The 22,700-nt window shown below is 38.7% G+C and overlaps 1 protein-coding gene across 1 annotated transcript; it reads right to left on the reverse strand.

The window, feature by feature from the left end:
- Nucleotides 1-1,148: 1,148 nt before the first annotated feature.
- LOC139445949 (cyclin-D-binding Myb-like transcription factor 1) lies at nt 1,149-21,787 on the reverse strand. Its single transcript, XM_071227198.1, has 17 exons — nt 21,708-21,787; nt 17,908-18,064; nt 16,874-16,978; nt 15,807-15,898; nt 14,916-15,033; nt 14,061-14,137; nt 13,484-13,674; nt 12,666-12,775; nt 12,474-12,542; nt 11,166-11,325; nt 9,510-9,578; nt 9,250-9,332; nt 7,751-8,070; nt 6,004-6,160; nt 5,014-5,099; nt 4,440-4,596; nt 1,149-3,622 (listed from the first exon to the last, which is right to left on the reverse strand). Exons 2-17 carry the CDS (start codon nt 18,059-18,061, stop codon nt 3,525-3,527), a joined length of 2,046 nt encoding a protein of 681 aa, XP_071083299.1. The 5' UTR covers nt 18,062-18,064; nt 21,708-21,787; the 3' UTR covers nt 1,149-3,524.
- Between the last annotated feature and the right edge of the window lie 913 nt (nt 21,788-22,700).

Here is a 22,700-nt window from a genome sequence, read left to right on the forward strand (position 1 = left end):
CCGTGGTCATCTGCCCGCGAGTACACAGCCCGTGTTTTGTTGTGAGACGAATCGGCTGGTCATACAGTCCGTAACAGTTGTTTTGTGTTAAACTTTAGAGGCGGCATGATTAGAAAAAATATTCCGCTAACAATGTAACATAACTATATGAATATTTGTATTTATTTTATATTTTTTTTATTACGTGTTTGAATCGTTATCTATCATGTAGTTGTCCGATTTCCGATCACGAACGTTGATACTACTTAATTTTGTTTATCCGACAAACTTGTTAATCCGACATAATCCTATGCAACCATCGATGTCGGATTAACGGGACTTGACTGTTCCTGTATCCTGGTATAAGAAAACATATTTCATTATTTTCAGTTACTTTTTTTTTTATCCACAAACTGGCTACCAAGGCCATCAGAAAAACATGTTTCGGGCACCGGAACCAGTTACACAGTTTGGTAGGAAGGGAGGTGTTTTTTTATATTCACCCATACCAATATATGATCACAGAATGTGGCCAAACGTACTTCTGTATTAAAGTGTAAAAACTAAAACTAGTCAATGCTTGAAGTTTCAATGTAACTGTTGAGAACATTCTGGCTTGTGGGGGGTCCCTCATAGAACAGGTCCCCTCCAACCTGTGCTTGTTGTAAGAGACATAATGGATCGGTTGGTCAGACTCGGTTAATTGTATTTATTTGTTTGTTGTTTAACGCCGCACTCAGCAATATTCTCGCTTTATGACGGCGGTCAGTAAATAATCGAGTCTGGACCAGACAATCCAGTGATTGACATCATAAGCATAGATCCACGTAATTAGGATTGATGACATGCAGCAACCAAGTCAGCGAGCCTGACCACCCGATCCTGCTAGTCGCCTCTTACGGCAAGCATGGGTTGCTGAAGACCTATTCTACCCCAGATCTTCACGGGTCCGGTTATTTGTACCATACCCCGGTGCATGTGACAATGTCTGTGATATTGATCACTGTTTTGTCTGGCCCTGACTTTTTTCAGGCTGCCGTCATGTAGCTGGAATATTCGGCATTAAGTCACATCACACATGACTATAAAGTCAAAATTTCCCAAAACAGCCATGCAGAAAGTTACTATTTGAACTATCTTGATGCAGATTGTTACCTCAACAAATCACATTGTTTAACATGTTTATTTTCAAAATCAAATGTATTAGTACACAAACTCAATATTTTGAACCTTTGCATATGTATGAAAAATGATATTCATGAGGGCATAATAAATATGAAGAAGCAGGTGGGTACAGGGGTGATTGTTAACAAGATGAAATGACCAAATCCTTTCTGATTGCACTCTAGCATGACTGATAAACACGGATCTACAACTCCACCACACTGAGTATACATAGAGGGGAAGGTCCGAGTAACTCCATTCCTTTAAAACAAAGGGAGCCCAGATGTTTTAAGGAATGGAGAGTTACGAGGATATTCCCCTATTCATAACACATTCCTACTCTTACACTTTGATATAACATTCTAAAGAGCCATGTACCATGCATTATAAAGATCAGCTTGCAACGGAGCTTGGCGCACGTGCAACCAACTGTCTATCCTGAAAAGTAATGATGCACTAAAATAATAGAATGACTTCCCAGATGAGTCTTAATCTCACTTATTGCAAAACATGTAGTTCAACATTGCTGAACTTGTGTATGGACTGATATTTGAATGTTGCTGCTAGTACAACCAAGGAGAGCCAAAAGGATGTTTAAATAACATGATTCAAGTACACAAAATGTCAAACTTCTAGTTGCAAGACAAGATAATGCAATACTTTATTTTGACAGGCAAACAATTCCGATGTATATGAAAAATATACAAAACATCATATACATGGTAACACCTCACTTGTAAACAAAATCTTTATTTCATCGTCAGAGATGGTTGAATACCAAACCCATGATTAACATGTACCTGATTTACTTTACAAATCTCGCCAAAATGTTACAATCACAAAATTCATTGATATAATTCTATGATCATATGACAAAAACATCTTCATCAGGTAGTTCGAACAATTTACACAATTAGTAATTTCCAGCACTTTCAGATGGTAAATAGTTAAAAGAAAACATGAAATGGGTATCGCTAATAATTAATATCATGGCACATGTACCTAATGCGGGAATAAATACTTAGAGTGTACACAATTATACAGAAGCTTGGACCGGATCACAGCTGACTGCAATACCCCACACTGCAGTGTAGACATGTACGCATTGGACACCTCCATACATATATAGCGATTGTGACACCAAGGCCATAACAAATACTACCCTTGTTCTGTACAAACTTGCATGTAAGAACTCGATGTTCGTTCCTAAATATTTAAGTAGGGCAAACTTTTATAATCTTATAACAGCCAACAAATACAAAATAAGAATTGTGTTTTGATTAGTTAAATACTAACACCACAAACACTGTAGTTTGACACTGGACGGTGCAAAATCATCCCCTTACATCCGCCTATTCAACATATACATTTATCATAATCGCTTATTCACTACATCACAAGCAACCACTGGCTGTAACTGTTGTGAAAGCAACATGGATCTAGGCAACTCATTACTTTGTCTCAAGACTGGTAAATTGTTGAAACACTTTTGCTCAGGTTAATGTATAATCATTTTGATACCATCAAAGGGTATGCAAGGAAATGAAAATTGTCGTTTCCCGCACATAGCTTAACGACACACGAATCATTGCAGCCCAACAACAGAAGTCTGTAAATACAACTAAGACCTCTGCATATCACAGAAAGATATATTTCCACACCGAAAGTAAAGACATCTGTCACACTGAAAGTTTGCTGCATAATAATGAATGAGAATTGTTCACAGGTCTGCAGGTCACTGGCGATACACACCATTACAATGTATCGTATTCGACGTAATAAGTGCCCCGCTCTAATAAGCGCCCACGGTGACATTTGCTAAGATACTGGCCAGTAAACAATCCCAATTGGCACCCCTTCTGATTGATCAATGTACACAAGACTTATTTATTCGTGTATAATACGCACCCGTGTGTTATATGCACCCTTAATTATGGGCATTTAATTCTGAAAAAATACATCTGTTGTACATAAACATTTCAGGCTGTCAGCATAAACCACAAAATTTATCTTTCAATTCTGTTTTTTTTACCAAAATAACTTTCTAATAAGAGCCCCCTATTTCTAATTTTGAGAGCGCCCTGTGCGCTTATTATGTCGAATACAGTACTCATAAAGTATTCCAGATCCCAGCTAACTTTCAGTGTTTTTATAAAACAAAAAACATTCTCATTGATACAGCCACACCCATACAAACATCTGCACAGAGACTACCATCCCTGCATCCAGCTTGGCACATGTAGAAAACAAAATCACAATTGTCGTACCGTGACCCGCTTCATCACTAATCAGTTCGCATAATGCCTCCTTGTGACCATCATGTATGTGGCCATGACAAAGTGCCTGGTTCAAGTGCTGTGACCTTGACCCAGGGGGAAGTGTCACTGTATGTCTTCACTAAGCCCCGTCTGACTCTTGTCGTTCTCACAGTCGGACGCTGACCCCATTAGTTCGGTGGCATCGGACGTGAGGATTGGATCTGTCAATATAATACGATATGAAAGCATGAGGTACGATAACGGCCCTATTTGGCACACAGTAAATCTCAAGGTAGACACAATTTTATGAATCACAGCCTCTTTAATACTGTAAAAAAGCGACGTTTCGGTATAGATCCTTATACTGTTGTCGAGCAAGTGAGTGAGTGAGTATGGTATTACGCAGCTTTTATCAATATTCCAGCAATATCACGGCGGGGGACACAAGATTTTGGCTTCACACATTGTACCCATGTCGGGAATCGAACCCGGGTCTTTGGCGTGACGAGCAAACGCTTTAACCACAAGGCTACCCGACCGCCCCGTTGTCAAGCAGGACTGAATGAGGGACATAGTACAGAATATATGACAACGGTATAAGGATCTATACCAAAACATAGCTTTTTACAGTATTAAAGAAGTTGTTATCCATAAAATTGTTGTCATCCATCAACTTCTATGTAATGCCTATCAAACACTAATACCCCCGACCCGCCTATTGTGTCAGTAGTTTCAAATTAAATAGCTAGGATAGGGTTAGGGTTTGAAAAATTCATAAAAAAAAATAGAAAATGAATAAAAACAATTTTTTTCTTTTGACTGCACCCCTCCACATGACACAGATTATATGTACTAAGTTTGAGATGAATCCACTGAATTGTTTAAGAGAAATTGCGCGGACAAAGTTTTCAGACGGACGGACGGAACCTTGGTATAACTATATACCCCCGACCTAAAAGTCGGGGGTATAATTAGGGTCAAGTTGTTCTGAAATGATTCAATTGAAAGTGATGATAAAATTCTTGATACTTGTCCTACCTGAGAAGCCACTCATGAGTTCATTGCCGTCGTTACTATTTGACTGTGAGAAGTGCGGCGGGGACGTTGGCTCTAGGACCACGATGTCGGCCCCCGATGCTCCAGAGCTCAACACCGACTGGGCCACATCAGCATGGAGATCTGCTGCTGACACAGCCTGTCAAGGGAGGTAACTCAACATCAACATCACCTTCCTTACATACACTATAAACAGTATGATAAAACTTACATGTACTTGAAAGGTTCAGCCCAGATCCACTTTTAAAGGTGTCATGAGAAGACATAAAAAACTAGAAAAGTGTTTGCAATAAATACAAAAGCATTTCCAAACTCGCTTTGCGTGACAATTGGTTGTACTTGATGCACAGCTGGGTACTGTTGTACAAAACAACCTTAGCGCTACGACTGTCGCAAATCTATGTTAAGGTATAGGAGTTACGATCACCATTGAGCTAAGGTTGCTTTGTACAATGGCACCCTGGACTTCAATATGTATATTAACCAAAATTAAGTAAAATACTGAATGTATAAGCACTTATTTCCGTAGTATCTAGTATAATGTACACTTTCTTACTGTCGTTGAAAACTGTCCTGTTATTATCTCCCCTTGACTGTCAATCATCTGACAGGCCTCGCTGGACAGCTGGTACTGGTGGCATTCTGCAACAGATTTACCCAATTCATAACACAGACAGAGCAACAACCTGTATCAGATCATGTTGTCCCTTAAATCTATTTCAACTCTAAATGAATCCAACATGAGTCATAGATCTGCAACATGAGTGAGTGAGTTTGGTTTAATGCCGCTTTTAACAGTATTCCAGTTATATCGCGGCGTGTCAGCTTAATGTGTGAGGAAAGCCCGAAGTGATTCAGGTCTCTGACGTTTACCACTTCAGTGAAACCCATGAGCATGGGTATGGTGCTGACAAACCTAGAAACATAATCGGGGCGAACCAGGATTCGAACCCACAATCATAGATTTTTGGCGTGCCCAAGGGACGCAACTCTGCACAGCGAATTGAGCGCCTTAGACGACTGGGCCATCCGTGCCCCCTCTGCAACATGATTGAATTTACAGAAAAACAGAAAACTATTTTGTTTGTTTGTTGTTTAATGCCACAATACAGCTGAGGGGCCCTATATTCCAACCTGAAGTTTCCCTAGGCTTCAATGAAAGAAAGGCGGACAAGTTAAAAAGAACAAAAAGGTCAGGCATGACTCAGTGATTTTGATCGAGACAAATGGCATTAGACATGCTCATGATCTAATCAACTTTTGATAGCACATTATTACGTTCGAAAAACTCGATGTGACATTTGGGGTTACAGTCTGTCAGTGTCCTAGAAAATATACAGGGGCCCGTTTCACAAAGAGATCGTAGGGCTAAGACGGTCATAAGTCTATATTAAAGTATAGGAGTTACAGTAGTCGTAGTGCTACGATCGCTTTGTGAAACGGGCCCCTGATATCTAAAACCCTGATGAGTTTCAAAAGATAAACAGAAAGCAATGATGTGATGTTTCTTTTATTCATATATATTTGTTTCTGTATGAAAGCTAACCTTGTTCTGATGAGTCCATGCCGTCGGGGAGCTGAATGGAAGTGGTGATGACGGACCCGTCTAGTGAGCCGTCATCACTGGCGGCACTGATGATGACATGAGGCTGGTGGTTCATCTGCACTGTCACATTCTCCCCGCTCTTAACATGGCCGTCCGACTGATGGAGAAAGTGACGGCATTCTCATAATATTAACAAAGCATTCTTGTAACATAATCCCGTTTTAACAATTATGGCACTTCTTGGGGGTCACTGGTCTGCTGAACACCATCTTCCCGAGGCAAGAGAGTTAACTGACTTTAAAAGTCCAGTTTCCACCCTTGCCGAACTAGGCTAGAGTTACTCGGCTCGATCGTAGCGCCACCAGTGGCTATTACCAGTTATGTCCCTTCTAAACCTCTCCTATGGACCAATCAGATTCCACCTCTCGTATCACTTGTGTTTGCTTCAAACAAAATCGTGGCCCCCAGTCAGGACGATCTGATCGATAATCAAGTTCTATATCTTGATGAAACAGGTTTTACATCGCGAAATGCATCAAATCACGTGAGCACCTTGATTAAAAACATAAAAAGATTTGGAAAATATCTGCTGACAACGAGTTGGGTGGTGCACATGTTTTGCAAATCCTGCAATCGACCGAAATCTGCACGACAGTTTACGAACCAGATTTTGATTTCGGTGCATGATTTTGATTGGACTATGCATTGACTCGTTAGTCCAGCCAAAATGTAACTCCATAATGCCAGCCTAGTTCGGCAAGGGTGGAAACTGGAATTGTATAGTCAGTTTGCCTCGGGAAGATGGTTGAACACAGTAAACCAAATACTCATTCAAAATGACAACAGAGATATCATACACAGAAGTAGAGTTCATAATGAGTCTTTGATTTGGTGACAATTCAATATAGATACCCTGTATACAGGCAGTTTACCCCATATAGAGATAGAGAAGTAAGGATAACATATATGGATGAACAACTTCTTTATTACAATTAGGAGCAACGTTTTGGTGTAGGTTCTAAAACTGTTATGGAGCAAGTGAGGTACAGAGTGTGGTTGACAAGCATATAAACATGTAGGAGGCAGTTGATGATTATACAGTATCATACAGTTGAGTAGGTTGGGATGTAGTTACACTGGCTTGGAGAAGCCTGTTATATTGGTTTGTTGGTTGGTAGTTTTACGCCGCACTCAGCAATATTCCAGCTATATGACGGCAGTCTGTAAATAATCGAGTCTGGACCAGACAATACACTGATTGATATCATGAGCATCGATCCACGCAATTGGGATTGATGACATGCTTCAACCAAGTCAGCCAGCCTGCCCACCCAATCCCATTAGTCACCTCTTATGACAAGCAAAGTTGCCTTTTACGGCAAGCATGGTTTGCTGAAGACCTATTCTACCCCGCATCTTCACGGGTCGCCTGTTATGTACACAAAGGGGGTGATATAAGATACATCTTACCAGGTGAAGCCAGTAGTATAAACAATAGGATTGTGACTGATTGGGTTCTTTAATGAGTTGATGTTACAGGGGTTTGTAATAGCCATGATTACGGTTGATGGGTGATGCTCCTTGAAACGTCGCTCCTAGTCTATATATCTTATCCTTACTTAGTTCTACAATTTCTGAATGCCTCTCAAAGAAGTTAGAGATACATAGAATTCTTTCAGGAACCAATGGAGTTGATAGTACCAATGTCTATACAAAACTATGGTAACCCAGATCCCAATTGTCCTACCTGTGACACTGGCAGCGTGTGTACGATGATGTGGTCCGTGGACATGGTGCTGGCACTGCTGAAGGAGACAGCAGGGTTGTTGTGCGGTTGTGTGATCAGCAGTGCATTGGAGTTGCCAGGTGTCCACTGTTGCAGGACTTCATAGGCCTGGAATGTAGACTCGGAGTCCTCCCCGTCCAGAGACACGCCCGGCTGGAGACTCAAGGGGACCTGGAGGCCGATCTCACCATTGGCCTGTCGACCCTGCACTCTCAACCTCACCCCTGGGCTCTTGATGCGAACATTCTGGTAATGCATCGTCTTCAGGATTTCAATGATATCTTTGAATGGTCAAAAAGAAAAATATATCACATACAATATGCTAAACATTCTTTTATCGTCTTAACACTTATATACCTCAGTGAGGAATCCGGAATGCCAACAGACAAAAACAGTATCCATGGGCATGGGCGGATCCAGCATTTTTAAAAGAGGGGTAAAAAATTTAAAAATCCTCCCTCAGTCAATTTTAATACAACATACTACATTTGGCTTTCAAAGCTGGAGAGGGGGGTAGGGGTAGGGGGGTAGGGGGCGAGGGTGTCCAGACCTCCTGGACACCCCCTCCCTCTGGATCCACCTATGATGGGGGTCATATTCAGATAAATATGTAAACATAAAAGATAGGGTAGGTACTATTTTCAGTGTTTACAAACACAACATCTCTCTTGTGCATAGCTGACTATTGACCAGAGTTCCTTGTGGTCAACCGAGCACCTCTGCCACTGACCAATGAGATTCATCATATCTTACATAGCCCATTCAATACATTACATTTTTCATCTATTTCATTTTTGAAAAGTCCAATAAATTTAGATAAACATATGTAAGAAAAAACTTGAGAAAATATCCTTAAAGAGGTTGCATACAAAAAACAAAAAATTCAAGAAATGGGTATATTTGGTATCATTTTGTAGGAAAATATGTCCTGAATCAAATTACGCAATAAAAAAACCAAGTCACCATGGTATTTTTTTAATAAGTGGCGCCATCTAGAGGCACCGGATGATAAAATCATTTTGCCAATAAAATGGTCATTTTAAAGTTTGATTATTAAATGAGTGTTTTTAAATAGACATATTACAGTATTGATATGACACAAAACAGAAAAAAGAAAATTCAAGTCAAAACATTTTTAATTTCACACATCATTTGACTTTAAAAAAAGCACATTTTCCCCAAAAATTGATTCATCAGTCAAAAAAGCATTTTACAAAATCAAGATATTTTTCAAACTGGCTTATTTCTAATGTTTATTCATTGTAAAATAAAATTATAAAATAAAAACAACATGTTACCAGAGGATATTCAATTTCACTCAATACACTATTTCCATCTGCATATTGATCCTTTGTTTACATTGGTTGTACATGCTATCAAGGCTTTTCAAGACATTTTGACGATTTCCAAGGCTTTTCAGGAGGAACCTGAACATTCAATGCCTTTTTAAGCCTGCTTACCTGCAAAGACAAGGTCCTGATAGTCGGGCACATGTCTCTTGAGGGACCACCACTTGCCTCGTAGCCACTGGGGTGAACGCACACTGAAAACAGGATCATAGACATAACAATCTTGTGTTAGAGAAGCAACAATATTCTGACAACCAAAATATGATCAATGTAAATATCTGCTCAAATATGATCACAAAAATATGCAGAGAATTCAGACAGTTCATCTATCTAGCAGTGAATTTAATACCGTCTATTAGTTGTTGTGTTACCTAGACCAGTCACTAGAAAGTTCATTCCAGTCGATCTCAGTATCATCCGAGGCTCCCAGGCTAGCAATTCTGAAACAAACATTACATTCATTGTTAACAATTGTCATGTGGAAGTGATATTAGTGGTGGTTGAAACTGTCGTAAATATATCTATTAATTATCACTGGCAGCAATTAAATCACATTTACTTACGAAAGAATATAATTCAAGCTCTTATGTTGGGTCAAGCTCCCCTCCAAACCCCGTCATTTTAGCTAAGTGACAAAAGGACATCAGAAAAACTTGCAGAAGGCGTCCGGTATACATGGTATAATGCCTTCTTGTTGAAACACGCAGTCAGTGCTCCACACCCTCATTAAAGTCATCATGTGACAATACATTATTAAATGTATTACTTAAAGACAATGTGGTGTTTTGAGTTCCAAAGAAATATCAGTGTATATGCAATTAACTCCCTGTAGAATGCACCACATGACAGGTGCATTAACAATTTCGTGCAAAAAATTGGGAAAATAGTAATTTTGGGAGGACAAGCGTAATAGTGTTATTTTAGGCACAAAAGCGTTATGGTTAGCATCTCTGCAAGATGTTTCTGGCTGGGAAAGTTCCAAGACTGGCTGTACTTTTACAAGAACGATAAGAGGGTGAATTGAGGCTTTTTTCGACTGGACTTGTTTCAAAAATCTGATTGCCAAGTGCAGTTTGGATCTTATAAGACATTTAACAGTGACAATATTCTGGACAAGAACATCAATTCTGGGGCCTGTGACTTATTGTTGCTGCCACTTATCTAACCTTGACCCATGGTTCTGACTTTTTGATAGATAACCTGAATCTGTCTTTGATTCTAATTTATTGATTATTTATTGACTATAAACTATAACTATTACACTGTATAGTGCGACAAGCTAAAATCAGTCTCAAAGCAACTTGACAACCATGTAGTGACTGTATAATGTGCTTTCTGAAGTTTGTTAGTTGGTTGGTTATTTTACGCCGCACTCAGCAATATTCCAGCTATATGACGGCGGTCTGTAAATAATCGAGTCTGGACCAGACAATCAAGTGATTGACATCATGAGCATCGATCCACGCAATTGGGATCGATGACATGCATCAACCAAGTCAGCGGGGCTGACCACCCGATCCCGTTAGTCCCCTCTTACGAAAAGCATAGTCGCCTTTTACAGCAAGCATGGGTTACTGAAGACCTATTCTACCCCGGATCTTTACGGGTTGGTTTCTGAAGAGAGTTTAAGATATGTTGTGCATGATGGAATGACTCTGTGCTGATGTTGCCCTCCAAACCAAACATTTTCTTTAGCAAGGTACAAGATTTTGTTGATCGCAGAAACAAAACCGTTGATTTTGTCACATTGGTTATACTGTTTCTTGTTTGTTCGGTGCCAATATATTCTAGCAATATTCCACCTGTCTGTGCCATGACAATAGTGATTGACATTATGAGCATCGATCCCCACAGTTGGGATATGATGACATCAATCAACAAAGTCACGGAGTCTGACCACCAATCCATTAAGTTGCCTCTTACGACAAGCATAGGTTACTGGGAACCTTTATTCTCACCCTAAATCCCCATGGAATAGTTGTATTGTGAGATATTCTGTTGAAACTGTTAACAATACCATATCTCACTTGAGTATTAGATTAATGTCATCTTGGCGAGTCCACTCAGACCCGCCTTTCTGCTTCCAGTTGAGGTAGTTGAGCCACTTGGTCCTACACTGCTTCTCCGACCGTGTCCCCACTCTCTCCGCCACAGCAGCCCAGGACAAGCCATGCGTGACACTCTCGCCTACAAAACATTATACAAACTGTACCATGTGTTGTCATTAAGGGTTTTGATGAAACTCATTTACACTTTCTTAAACAAGGTTAAAAACCTTTCAACCAGTGAAGGTACATACTACAAATCTGTGCCAAAACGTCTACAGAATTTCGGGATTATTTTTAGTAGTTTTAAGTCTCAGCATATGGACCAGTACAAGCTTATCATACAAGAAAGAATTTTTTTTCTATAATCGGGCTTCGGCTAATTGCTAAAGTCATGCCCTTCTTACTCACTTAAACAGCGTTAGAAATTGGCACTAGTCCTTGCAAAACTACCCAATAGTTAAGGTATCCTGAGGACTAGTTGAAATTTGCCATATAAGGGATTTACTTTATGTTATTATCAGATTATAAGAACAAGTGGACAAAAAATGTTAGTTTCTAACGCTGTTAAATCTTAACAATAATAGTTACGATAAACAATGATTGTTTAAAGGTGGCAGCCTATAGATATTACTAGTGCGAGTTGCTAGCATCAACAAGATCGATATTAATAGCAGAGAAATCAAATATTTGTCTTCCAACATGCTGAAGAGCTAGTGATGTTCAGGTGATTGCACTACCTATGATTGATACGTTACTCTCCCTGATGCAACCATCTATTCCAAGTGTCTAATCAATAAAATAACATAGGCAATAATTCCTCAGATCAGTAAATAGTCACACATAAAACATGTGTATCGTAATTTTCAATGAATCAAGTGGAATTTATGGAATATAATTCTAATAATAAAATCTCAGACTTTTAAGCTGGGCTATAGTGAGTGAGTGAGTGAGTGAGTGAGTGAGTGAGTGAGTGAGTGAGTGAGTGAGTGAGTGAGTGAGTGAGTGAGTGAGTGAGGTTTTACGCCGCTTTTAGCAATATTCCAGCAATATCATGGCGGGGGACACCAGAAATGGGCTTCACACATTGTACCCATGTCAGGAATCGAACCCAGGTCTTTGACTTGACAAGCAAACGCTTTAACCACTAGGCTACCTGACCGACCCCTGGAATATACATACAAAAGGACAAGTGATCATAATTGACTTTTAATATCAGTCATAAAAAGACTATGAACAATAAAGGATGAAAATTTCACACCAATTTACACTATCAAGAACACTACCTACCCATCTTGACTCCTGCTAGCTCGTATACAGCTGATGCTAGCCTCCTCTCTTCCTCGGGGAGCCATTTTCCTTCAAACAGATATGGATACAGATAAAGACAAAACGTCAGTTGAAAACATTTGTCTGAATAAGTTGTTAGATTAAATTAGTCCAAAGGAAATTCCTGAGACAGCTCCTGATTGTATTCCTCACCAGCATTGCAGGTGTCCTTCATCAAGCGGCATTTGTCCTTCACGGAGGATGCACTTCGACCTAGTACTGCTCCAATAGCTGCCCAGTCATTACCATGCTTCATACGCAATCTGAAGTAGACAACATTAGTATGTGAGTGAGTGAGTTGGGTTTAACTCCGCTTTTAACAGTATTCCAGTTATATCACGGCGTGTCAGCTTAATGTGGGAGGAAAGCCTGAAGTGATGCAGGTCTCAGACGTTTACCACTTCGGTGAAACCCGCGAGCACGGTTATGGTGCTGACAAACCTAGAAACATAATCGGGGGGAACCGGGTTTCGAACCCACAATCATAGGTTTCTGGCGTGCCCAAGGGACGCAACTCTGCACATCGAATCGCGGCACCTTAGGAACTGGGTCACCCGTGCCCCTACATTAATATGTATACAGCAAAAACATCAAAGCAAACTAACATTTAACAGATTTGCATCATCACATCAAGGTTTTGTAAATCTTCGGAAATAAACTTAACAATTTAAAAGGCAACTAAGCATGTCGTAAGAGGTACTAACTGTATCAGGTGGTCAGACTCGCTGACTTGGTTGATGTATATCATCATATCCCAGTTGAGTAAATTGATACTCATGACATCAATCACTGTATTGTCTGGTCCAGACACGATTATTTACAGACCGCAATCATATAGCTGGAATATTGCTGAGTATGGCGTTAAACAACAAACAAACTGTAAATTACTTGTGATATGTTAACACGAGGAAACGTAACTTATCCTAATACAACAACAAGATGTGAGAGAACGAAACATGTATTATACGCACTCTCTAAGTTTCGCCATCTCCTCGGGGGTATATTTGCCCATGTGGTTCTTCTGGTCGTACATGCGAGTCACGCGTCGGTACACGGAGAACAGAGGCCGCTGTAAGCCTCGGGCTATGGTGCGGTAGAAATCCTTTCTTTCATCTTTTGTCATCTCAAAGATGATCTCTGTTGGGTCCTTGATGCCACGTTCCTGTTGGGAGTTAAACTTCAAGTCACATATTCAACTGGCATTCACACTCCTCTTCACATATCTGCAAGTTTAACCACTAACCTAAAGTCCTAGTCTACCATGTCTACAGCAAAATTATCATTGTGCAAGGAAATTTATTAATTTTAATCCAAATAAAAAATTACAAAATGAAGTCTTTTGTACATGCATGGAAAGTCATTGAGTATAAAAGTCAGGTGACATTTCCCCAGAATCATGATTCCATGCTACTGATGCTGTAAACAGCCAAATTTAAGTCTAACAAATGAATTAAATTTCAAGCCAATGGAAAAGTGCTGGAAAAGTTAACTGTGAGATATGTTTACATTTGAGATAAGAACAGTAGGAGTTACACCACTGCTACTCACTTTGCAGTATGAATCAATATTCTCCATCAACAGATCTGTCTCATCCTTCGTCCATTGCCCTTGTTTCCAGGTATGGCCTGTAAAATAAGGTGATTTCAATTATTAAGCCTTGAAGCTTCAATAGATCAGGTCTGAAGCTGAGAAGTACTTATCCCTTTATTAAAAGGGCTAAAAGAGCTGCCACCAAAACACATTGATAAGGGAAGTAACTCTGTCCGACATAACCTCAATATCAACATAAATTTTATACAAATTGATCAGGGCCCACTTGCACAAAGCGATCTTAGTGCTAAGACTATCGTAAGCCTATGTTAAAGTATGGGAGTTACTGTCATCTTAGCGCTAAGATCGCTTTGTGCAAGTGGGACCAGGTCTTTTTTTTTCACAACTACCCACATCCTTTACCAAATTCCAGCGAAGTTGAAAAAACATCTGGTCTGAATAAAGCTTACTGTATTCAAGGTCACACGATGTTTATTTTTAATGAGTGAGTTTGATATGACATCACTTTAAACAATATTTTATCTACGTCCAACATGTCAGCTTGATGTGAGAGGAAAGCAAGAAGTAACGCAGGTCTTAGTCCATGTAGATGTTCACCAATTGAAACCCACAAGCACAAATCTAGAAACATAATCAAGGCAAATATGGGATTCAAACTATCTCAGACATCCGGCAAGCCTATGGGATGCAGCTCTGTGGCACCAAAGATGACTAGGCCATCTGTGACCCCGATTTTTACTGCATATTCAAATGAGGCCTTACAACTTTACACAAATGAGTTATTCTATTCATTTCTGTGAATGCTGACATTGTTTTGTCCTGCTTTCCACATTACAATGAGCGTACCCTTACCTTTACTCTGCAAGACCCGCTTATCATCCCTGGTCGTGAACCAAGCTTGAGTGACATCTTCAGCCGAGTTGGACGACTTCTTGCTGGGGCCAGCTATCCCAGACTTCTCTGTCTTCACCTGTCACATTAACAGGAACATATTACTCAGCACGACTAGTAATGAGTGAGTTGTGTTTAATGCCACTTCAAACAATATCATGGCGTGTCAACTTAATGTGGGGAAAAGCCTGAAGTGATGCAGGTCTTGACGTTTAGCACTTTGGTGAAACCCACGATCATAGTGATATAGTTGACAAACCAAGAAACATAATCGAGGATAACCGGGATTCGAACCCTCAATCACAGGTTTCTGGCGTGCCCAAGGGACGCAACTCTGCACAGCGAATTGCGGCGCCTTAGACGACTGGGCCAACCATGCCTCTTGCAGGATTAGTAATCACATATATTCCTTACATGAAGGTTTATACCAGGAATAGAAATCTCTATTCAATTATGGCTAAGATTCCAGTGCATGAAACACACACTTAGAAATCACATTCTTTTAAAACAATACCTATTGTGTTCAAATTTGCGCCAAGCCCTTTGATTGTATCAAGAGTTCAGCAATGACAGAACGCTCTCCATTTACTATCCACAGAAGTTGGAACTGACATACACTGGTAAGTGTTGGGACTGACATACACTGGTAAGTGTTGGGACTGACATACACTGGTAGGTGTTGGGACTGACATACACTGGTAAGTGTTGGGACTGACATACACTGGTAAGTGTTGGAACTGACATACACTGGTAAGTGTTGGGACTGACATACACTGGTAAGTGTTGGGACTGACATACACTGGTAAGTGTTGGAACTGACATACACTGGTAAGTGTTGGGATGTTCCCCTACCTGAGTGATAGTGGCCGACACATCTGAGATGTCAGCATTGACAGTTTCCGTCTTCTGGAGCTCTGTAATACCAGCTGCATCTCCTGACACACCTGGAATAACACTGTAACCTGATCAATACAATAACACTGTAACCTGATCAATACAATAACACTGTAACCTGATCAATACAATAACACTGTAACCTGATCAATACAATAACACTGTAACCTGATCAATACAATAACACTGTAACCTGATCAATACAATAACACTGTAACCTGATCAATACAATAAAAGTTTCATCTAATCAATGCGATAACACTGTAACCTGATCAATATAACTCTGTAACCTGATCTATACAATAACACTGTAACCTGATCAATATGATAACAGTTTCATCTAATCAATGCGATAACACTGTAACCTGATCAATATAACTCTGTAATCTGATCAAAACAATAACACTGTAACCTGATCAATATAACTCTGTAACCTGATCAATACAATAACACTGTCACGTGATCAATACGATAACAGTTTCATCTAATCAATGCGATAACACTGTAACCTGATCAATAAAACTCTGTAACCTGATCTATACAATAACACTGTAACCTGATCAATATGATAACAGTTTCATCTAATCAATGCGATAACACTGTAACCTGATCAATATAACTCTGTAACCTGATCAATACAATAACACTGTAACCTGATCAATATGATAACAGTTTCATCTAATCAATGCGATAACACTGTAACCTGATCAATATAACTCTGTAACCTGATCAATACAATAACACTGTAACCTGATCAATACGATAACAGTTTCATCTAATCAATGCGATAACACTGTAACCTGATCAATATAACACTGTAACCTGATCAACATAACACTGTATTTCAACACTTCCATGTTTGGGACTTTAAATGACAACACTAAAAGCTGGTGTAAGGTTAAAAAACCATGTGAAAGTGTGTTCTCTCTAGGAGTGGAATGGTGGACAGATGGTGAACGACTGGACACACCAGGTGACCAATCAATGATGGACATAAAAAGTTAAAGTATTTTCATACTGCATACCTGCAACTGCCAACACATATGTTTGGCCATCTTCTCCCTCAAGGCGGATCAGTTTTGAAGCTGGTTCACCAACAGCATCATTTTGCACACCAACTGTTAGGGGACCTGAAGTCATTTAGAGATAATGAAGACACAATGAAAATGACAAACACATCAAATTGAAATGGAATTAACAAGTTTTACACCACTTTTAGCAAAAACATTGTTTGCCATGAACTTGATGAAGAGCAAATGGTTCAATACAATACCTACCCAAAATACTATTTTTCATAAATCAAATTATTTCGCACTCAGCAAGAAGAAGGGCACTTGGTTTATTTTTAACATGTTTAAGCTGATATTACTAAATATACTAATCAAAATGAAGTAAAAGAACACCTGAATTTGTATCACACTAGTTAATCTGTCATGCCCTGAAAGATTAACTAAAGACACATGAAAAAATCAGGTGTTCTTAATAAATATGTTTTAGTGGTATATAATCATCAATATTACTTCATAACTACTCAAATGCTTTAACAGCATAAATGCAGGGATGAGAATGGATATTTTCCTTTTCAGCTGAACGTCTTTTCAATGGAGCGTGGTCCATAATTTGGGGGTGTTTGTAGGGGGTTCATCAGAATTTAACAAATTTGTGCTCACTAAAATTCACGGATCAGCTGAAGGTTCTCATCCCTGTACATGACAGCTATCACAAAATCTCATCGTGGAGCAATAGCTAGATGAGCTATAATACAATCGTTTCCTTCTTGTTTGGCCTGACTATAACATACAGCAATGGTTGGTTACCCACGTTCATCATGTACACATGGTATGTTGACAACACAAAAGTCAAGACAAATAAATCGTAAATGGCATCCTGTGTACACTAGACTTGCTTGAGGAATTGCATCATTGCTTAAAATTTCCTCAATCAAAACATGAAATACAAAAGACAATCAAATGTAAAGGTCAAGCATCAACACTAAACACAAATCAGATATTTGATATTTATATATTAGACTGGAATCACTGATTAGGTGATTACTCACCATTTCCAGGCTGTGATAGCAATATAAACTGTTGAGCTGGAGTATCGTTGGATGCAGGTACTGTGACGACTGTACCGGTTTGAGTTGAGCTGGCTTCTGTATGTATTCCACTTGTCGTTTCACTCTCCTTTTCTGTGTTCAAATCGTCATCCATTGACTGGAAATAATGTGTGTAAACATATCAAAACATATCAAAACATGTATATATCACGTACATAATAGACCTCAGACAATATTCAAAACCTCAGAATTCTGCAAAGTTGCAAAGTTAACCATGTTAACAACAACGTTTAAAAAAACTAATGTTATGAAGTGTCACCACGGTAATATCAACATCTTGTTCTTTGACACCCATGTCAATATCCACAGGTCTGCTAAACATGCTAAGGTGACATTTTCTATATTTCTTGGTTTACGGATGCGCCGCTCTTTTAATATGTTTAAAGTCCAATTGTTGAAAAAAAATACAAATACAAATTACTCCTTTTTTTATTACCAACGATCCATACTTAAAAAAAAATGCATAAAAAGTTCAACAAAAAATAGATTTTGTTTCCTCGTTGAGTGTTAAGCAAAGGGAAGTCACTCTGATATTTCTCACTGGGATCCTTCCCTAATACCATCAAACCTTGCCGACGCAAAGTGCAGTAGTGACAAGTTTAATTGTCGTCCATGCTGCCAAAATGGCAGCGTCTTTCATGCATTTCACCATGACATGAATATTGTTATATAGCCATTTGTGCACAAGCTGTGTGACAGGGATATAATAAAATGTTCTTGAAAAATTTAGTTGTTTTACATTTATTACTCCAGAATATATTTTTTTACACCTGCCTAACATTTAACGACAAAAGTCAAGTGTTTTGTTTTTTTAATTAGCCTACCTCACTTTGGAAATGAGTTTGAAATTCGTAAACCAAGAAATAATAAAATTGTCGCCAAAAGAAACTATTTCAAATTCCTTTCAGTTTATTGCTAAAACTGACCATAGTTTATCTATATTTAGTGCTGTCTTTTTCAACACGATGACTTCTGCTGAATCTGACCACAGATATTTTCAAGCAAGTGACATTTGGTGCAGAACTGGGTATGGTGTGTTTAGCTTCCTTTGGAAAAGGAACTGGCTAAGCCAGTCATTTTTGGTGGTTTTTTTTTATTGCTGCCTTAAGCACGTTAACACATGTTGAATGCTTAGTTATCTAAAAAAAATTAATATTACGTTACTATAGAAAACATTTGGTTGTGTGTAACCTATTTCAGAAAATAATATTTTATAATCTTTCCCGTTTATATTTCCACATGGACACATATTGGCATGAATGTAAAGGCAAATTTAAAAGTACTGGCAGTGAAGTTGGGGACAATTTGGGTTGAATGGAGCAGTTGCTTCGTATTGTGGTCGAACTCTGCACGAGTCCCCCTGGGTAGCGCTGTCCATAAAGTCATGGACCCCCTGCCTGCTGAATTTGTTTGAACTTCAGAATTTGACAATAAATTAGGATAAAGTTACCACTGCCGCAACAATTTGTGTTTATGTGATAATCTCCTGCTGGTCAAGTTACGCGATGCCGGTATCTTGAGTATGAAGCGTGTACACTGCTGACAGCAGAATATGGCACAAGCCCTCCTATTCAATGTAAACAATGTAGCATACCATCAGTCCTCTCTGTGAGGTGCATTTTGTGTGCATGGATGATGCTAGTTTTCTATTAGATTTCATAAAAAAGACTTGTTCACTAATATCACTTTTATAATTATTTCATAATATATAATTATGATCGACAACTGTTATTTTGCCTTGCTACGCTCATTCACCTTGTAGAAGATGTGGTACTTTCACATGTAGGTACATTAAGTACATTTAAGACCCTCAGTCCAGTTAAGGCCCCTTTGTTTCTCACTATCAAGTTCCATTATAAGATCACCCTCATGTAGTGGAAATTTCTGACAGTGCTCCCTAAATCGCAAATTTCCCAAGTGCAGAAGGATACATTGGCTTATTTCTCAAGAGTGAGTGAGTATAGTTTTACGCCACTTTCAGCAATATTCAAGCAATCTTACAGCTGGGGACACCAGAAAAGGGCTTCACACATTGTACCCATGTAGGGAATCAAACCCGGGTCTTCGGCATGACGAGCGAACGCTTTAACCATTAGGCTACCTGACCGCCCCTATTTCTTAGAGAGTTGTTATACTAATGTCGTTTTAAATTTGTCAAGCATATTTGCAATGGTCATGATGGTAATTTATTTGGTGATAAGCAAATACAGCTTATCTGGGGCCCTGGAACATGTACAATTTCATGCAAATTAAGTATTGCAATATCCATAGCATTGTGTATCGATATGCGAGGTAGGAACATTATCATGATTATGACACGCTACTGAATACTGACAAGAGTCATGAATAAAAGGTAAATGTCATTTAGTTTGTTTATCAGTCCCCGCTGTGCCATTCCGTGGTCATGAATATTTTGCAGAAATAGTGCAGTGCAGAAATGGACCCGTCTTGCACAAAATCACATGTAGTGAAGAACATGTGCAGAAATGCATTATCTGCCTCAGAATTCGTCAAATATATTGCAGAATTTTAACATGCGAGTTGAAAGCTGGTTTTAAACACATAAACCGATATTTATTTCATTTCGAGGTGAAGTTGCCTTTTGTATTATTGCTTACCGAAAGTGCATGTCTTTTTACTCTAGTTATCTCCTGATTCACTTCATGAAGCTATTCTAGCTGTGGATAAGTTTATCATAATTTCTTTTTATATTTTTTTGCAGTGGAATACAGCAGGGACTGGTCTATGTTACCAGTGTTTGAAATACCCGCCTGCCCTACAGTCCGAGACAGCCTATTTTGCTGACGGTCAGTTTTGAAAAGTTTCATGCCCTATGGTCGGTCTATTATTGTATTCCCTAAAGCATTCCAGTTTTCATTCAATGTAAGAGGTAATTAACTGTCAACATTAAACACATTATTCAGACACTTCTGGCAGTTCTGCGTCAAATTTCTGTCCTAAAAACTATTCTTATGTTTACCCTTTTGTTACTTTTGGTCAGTAGTCCGGAAAATTCTGAACTGGCAAAAGTTGACTGGTCTGGTAACTTTCAAAGTTGCAAGTCCAGCTGTCTGACTAAAAGTTTGGAGAATATTGTACACTGATGTTACAAAACATTAACATGATTAACATACAAAAACAACATCACCATGTGCACATACTTGGACCATGTTGATTTCCATTTTTTTCACACATATATTTTTATAATGATCATGACGATAAGGCTCATTCCTAATAAGTAGAAGAGTATAATAAAGATTTGACAGGCAGATTATTTATGCTGTATTGTTTTGACTACTAAATGATTAAATATATGTTGTCATCTCAGCAGCTAGGCCCTCAATCTTAACATAGCTTTCCAAGAACTGTCAGCTTATGACTGCTATCAATGCTGTGGTTTGATTAATATACACTGCCATTCTCAAACCACCATGCCATCTTTAGAGACATAGTTTGCCTATCCAACCTGGTGACATGAAATATCACAATAATTGTTTAAAGAAAGATTTCAGTATACACAGGTGTAGAATCAAAGAACATAGACCCCTCCCTGCGCTGGATATACACACCGGTGTCTTGCAGCGACAAATCTGTTCTAACAACCGCCATTTTGCAATTCTTGACTTTTGGCAAAGTCACAATCATTATAAATTCACGAAACATAATTGCCATTCACTTTCTATCCTGAACTAAGGAACGCCACACTGACTGACAGCGTCCACGTGTTTTAGAGGACCGACCTTGTGCTGATGTTTTCGTCCGGGTAGTTTAGGAAGAACCAGGATGACAGAGAACCAGGATGGAGGCCACTGGGCGTAGTAATAACATATCACGGAACTACTTGCGTCGGACACACAACTGTGGAGATCTTGTTTTGGATCAGGCGAACTGAAACGCCCACAACTACTTTACATAATAGTGATGTTAATATTGTTTAGAAACACAATTGAGGAAGAAAAATGTCAAAAACATTATATGAACGGATATTGAAATATAAAAGTGCATTTCTGTATTATTACTGAATATAAGACTTATTTTCCAACCTACTGGTTTCTCTAATTCGCTATATGATATATTAATTTAAGGGGTAACTGTTTTAGGTGCATATCTGACAATTCTATGAGACCCTCATTCTTAAAACGAAGATGTAATGATTTTTATTAGTTAATAGTTCTTTTCCGGACCCTCAAAAGAATGTTAATTAATGGTAATATTACAACCTTGGAGAATCTACAATGAGATACAAGTACTAATTGATGTTTTATAATTTGAAAGAGGAAGTTATTTTTTCACTATATAGATTGAATTCTACGTGAAAACTGGTGATTTAAAATAACGATATTAATTCATGAAATAAACTAGATCTATACTTAAATACTCGAAACTAACTTTTCTGTATGGGCTCTGATTCTAGGTACGTGGTATTATCCTGACCACAAATTATAATGGACGTTTCTCATTGACTTTTATTTTCAAAGATGTTATAAAAAATATATGTTATTTGTGGTCTAGGTTGTGTATATAAACGAAGCCTAAAAAACACAGAAGGAGAACAAGGTATGTAGCTGCTCGGTTTTCGAGTCGGGTCAGACCGTGACATATATATATAGCTATCAATCCTCTCTGTTCACTTCAGTATCGACGACCATGTACATTTATAGTGGTTATTATAGCAGCTTACACACGTGACATGAGATAGTATTTACACACGAAATGTGTTAACAATATTAAGC

This window comes from Haliotis cracherodii, unplaced genomic scaffold, assembly GCF_022045235.1.
Source record: "Haliotis cracherodii isolate W230 unplaced genomic scaffold, xgHalCrac1.p SCAF_6, whole genome shotgun sequence".
Taxonomy (NCBI): domain Eukaryota; kingdom Metazoa; phylum Mollusca; class Gastropoda; order Lepetellida; family Haliotidae; genus Haliotis; species Haliotis cracherodii.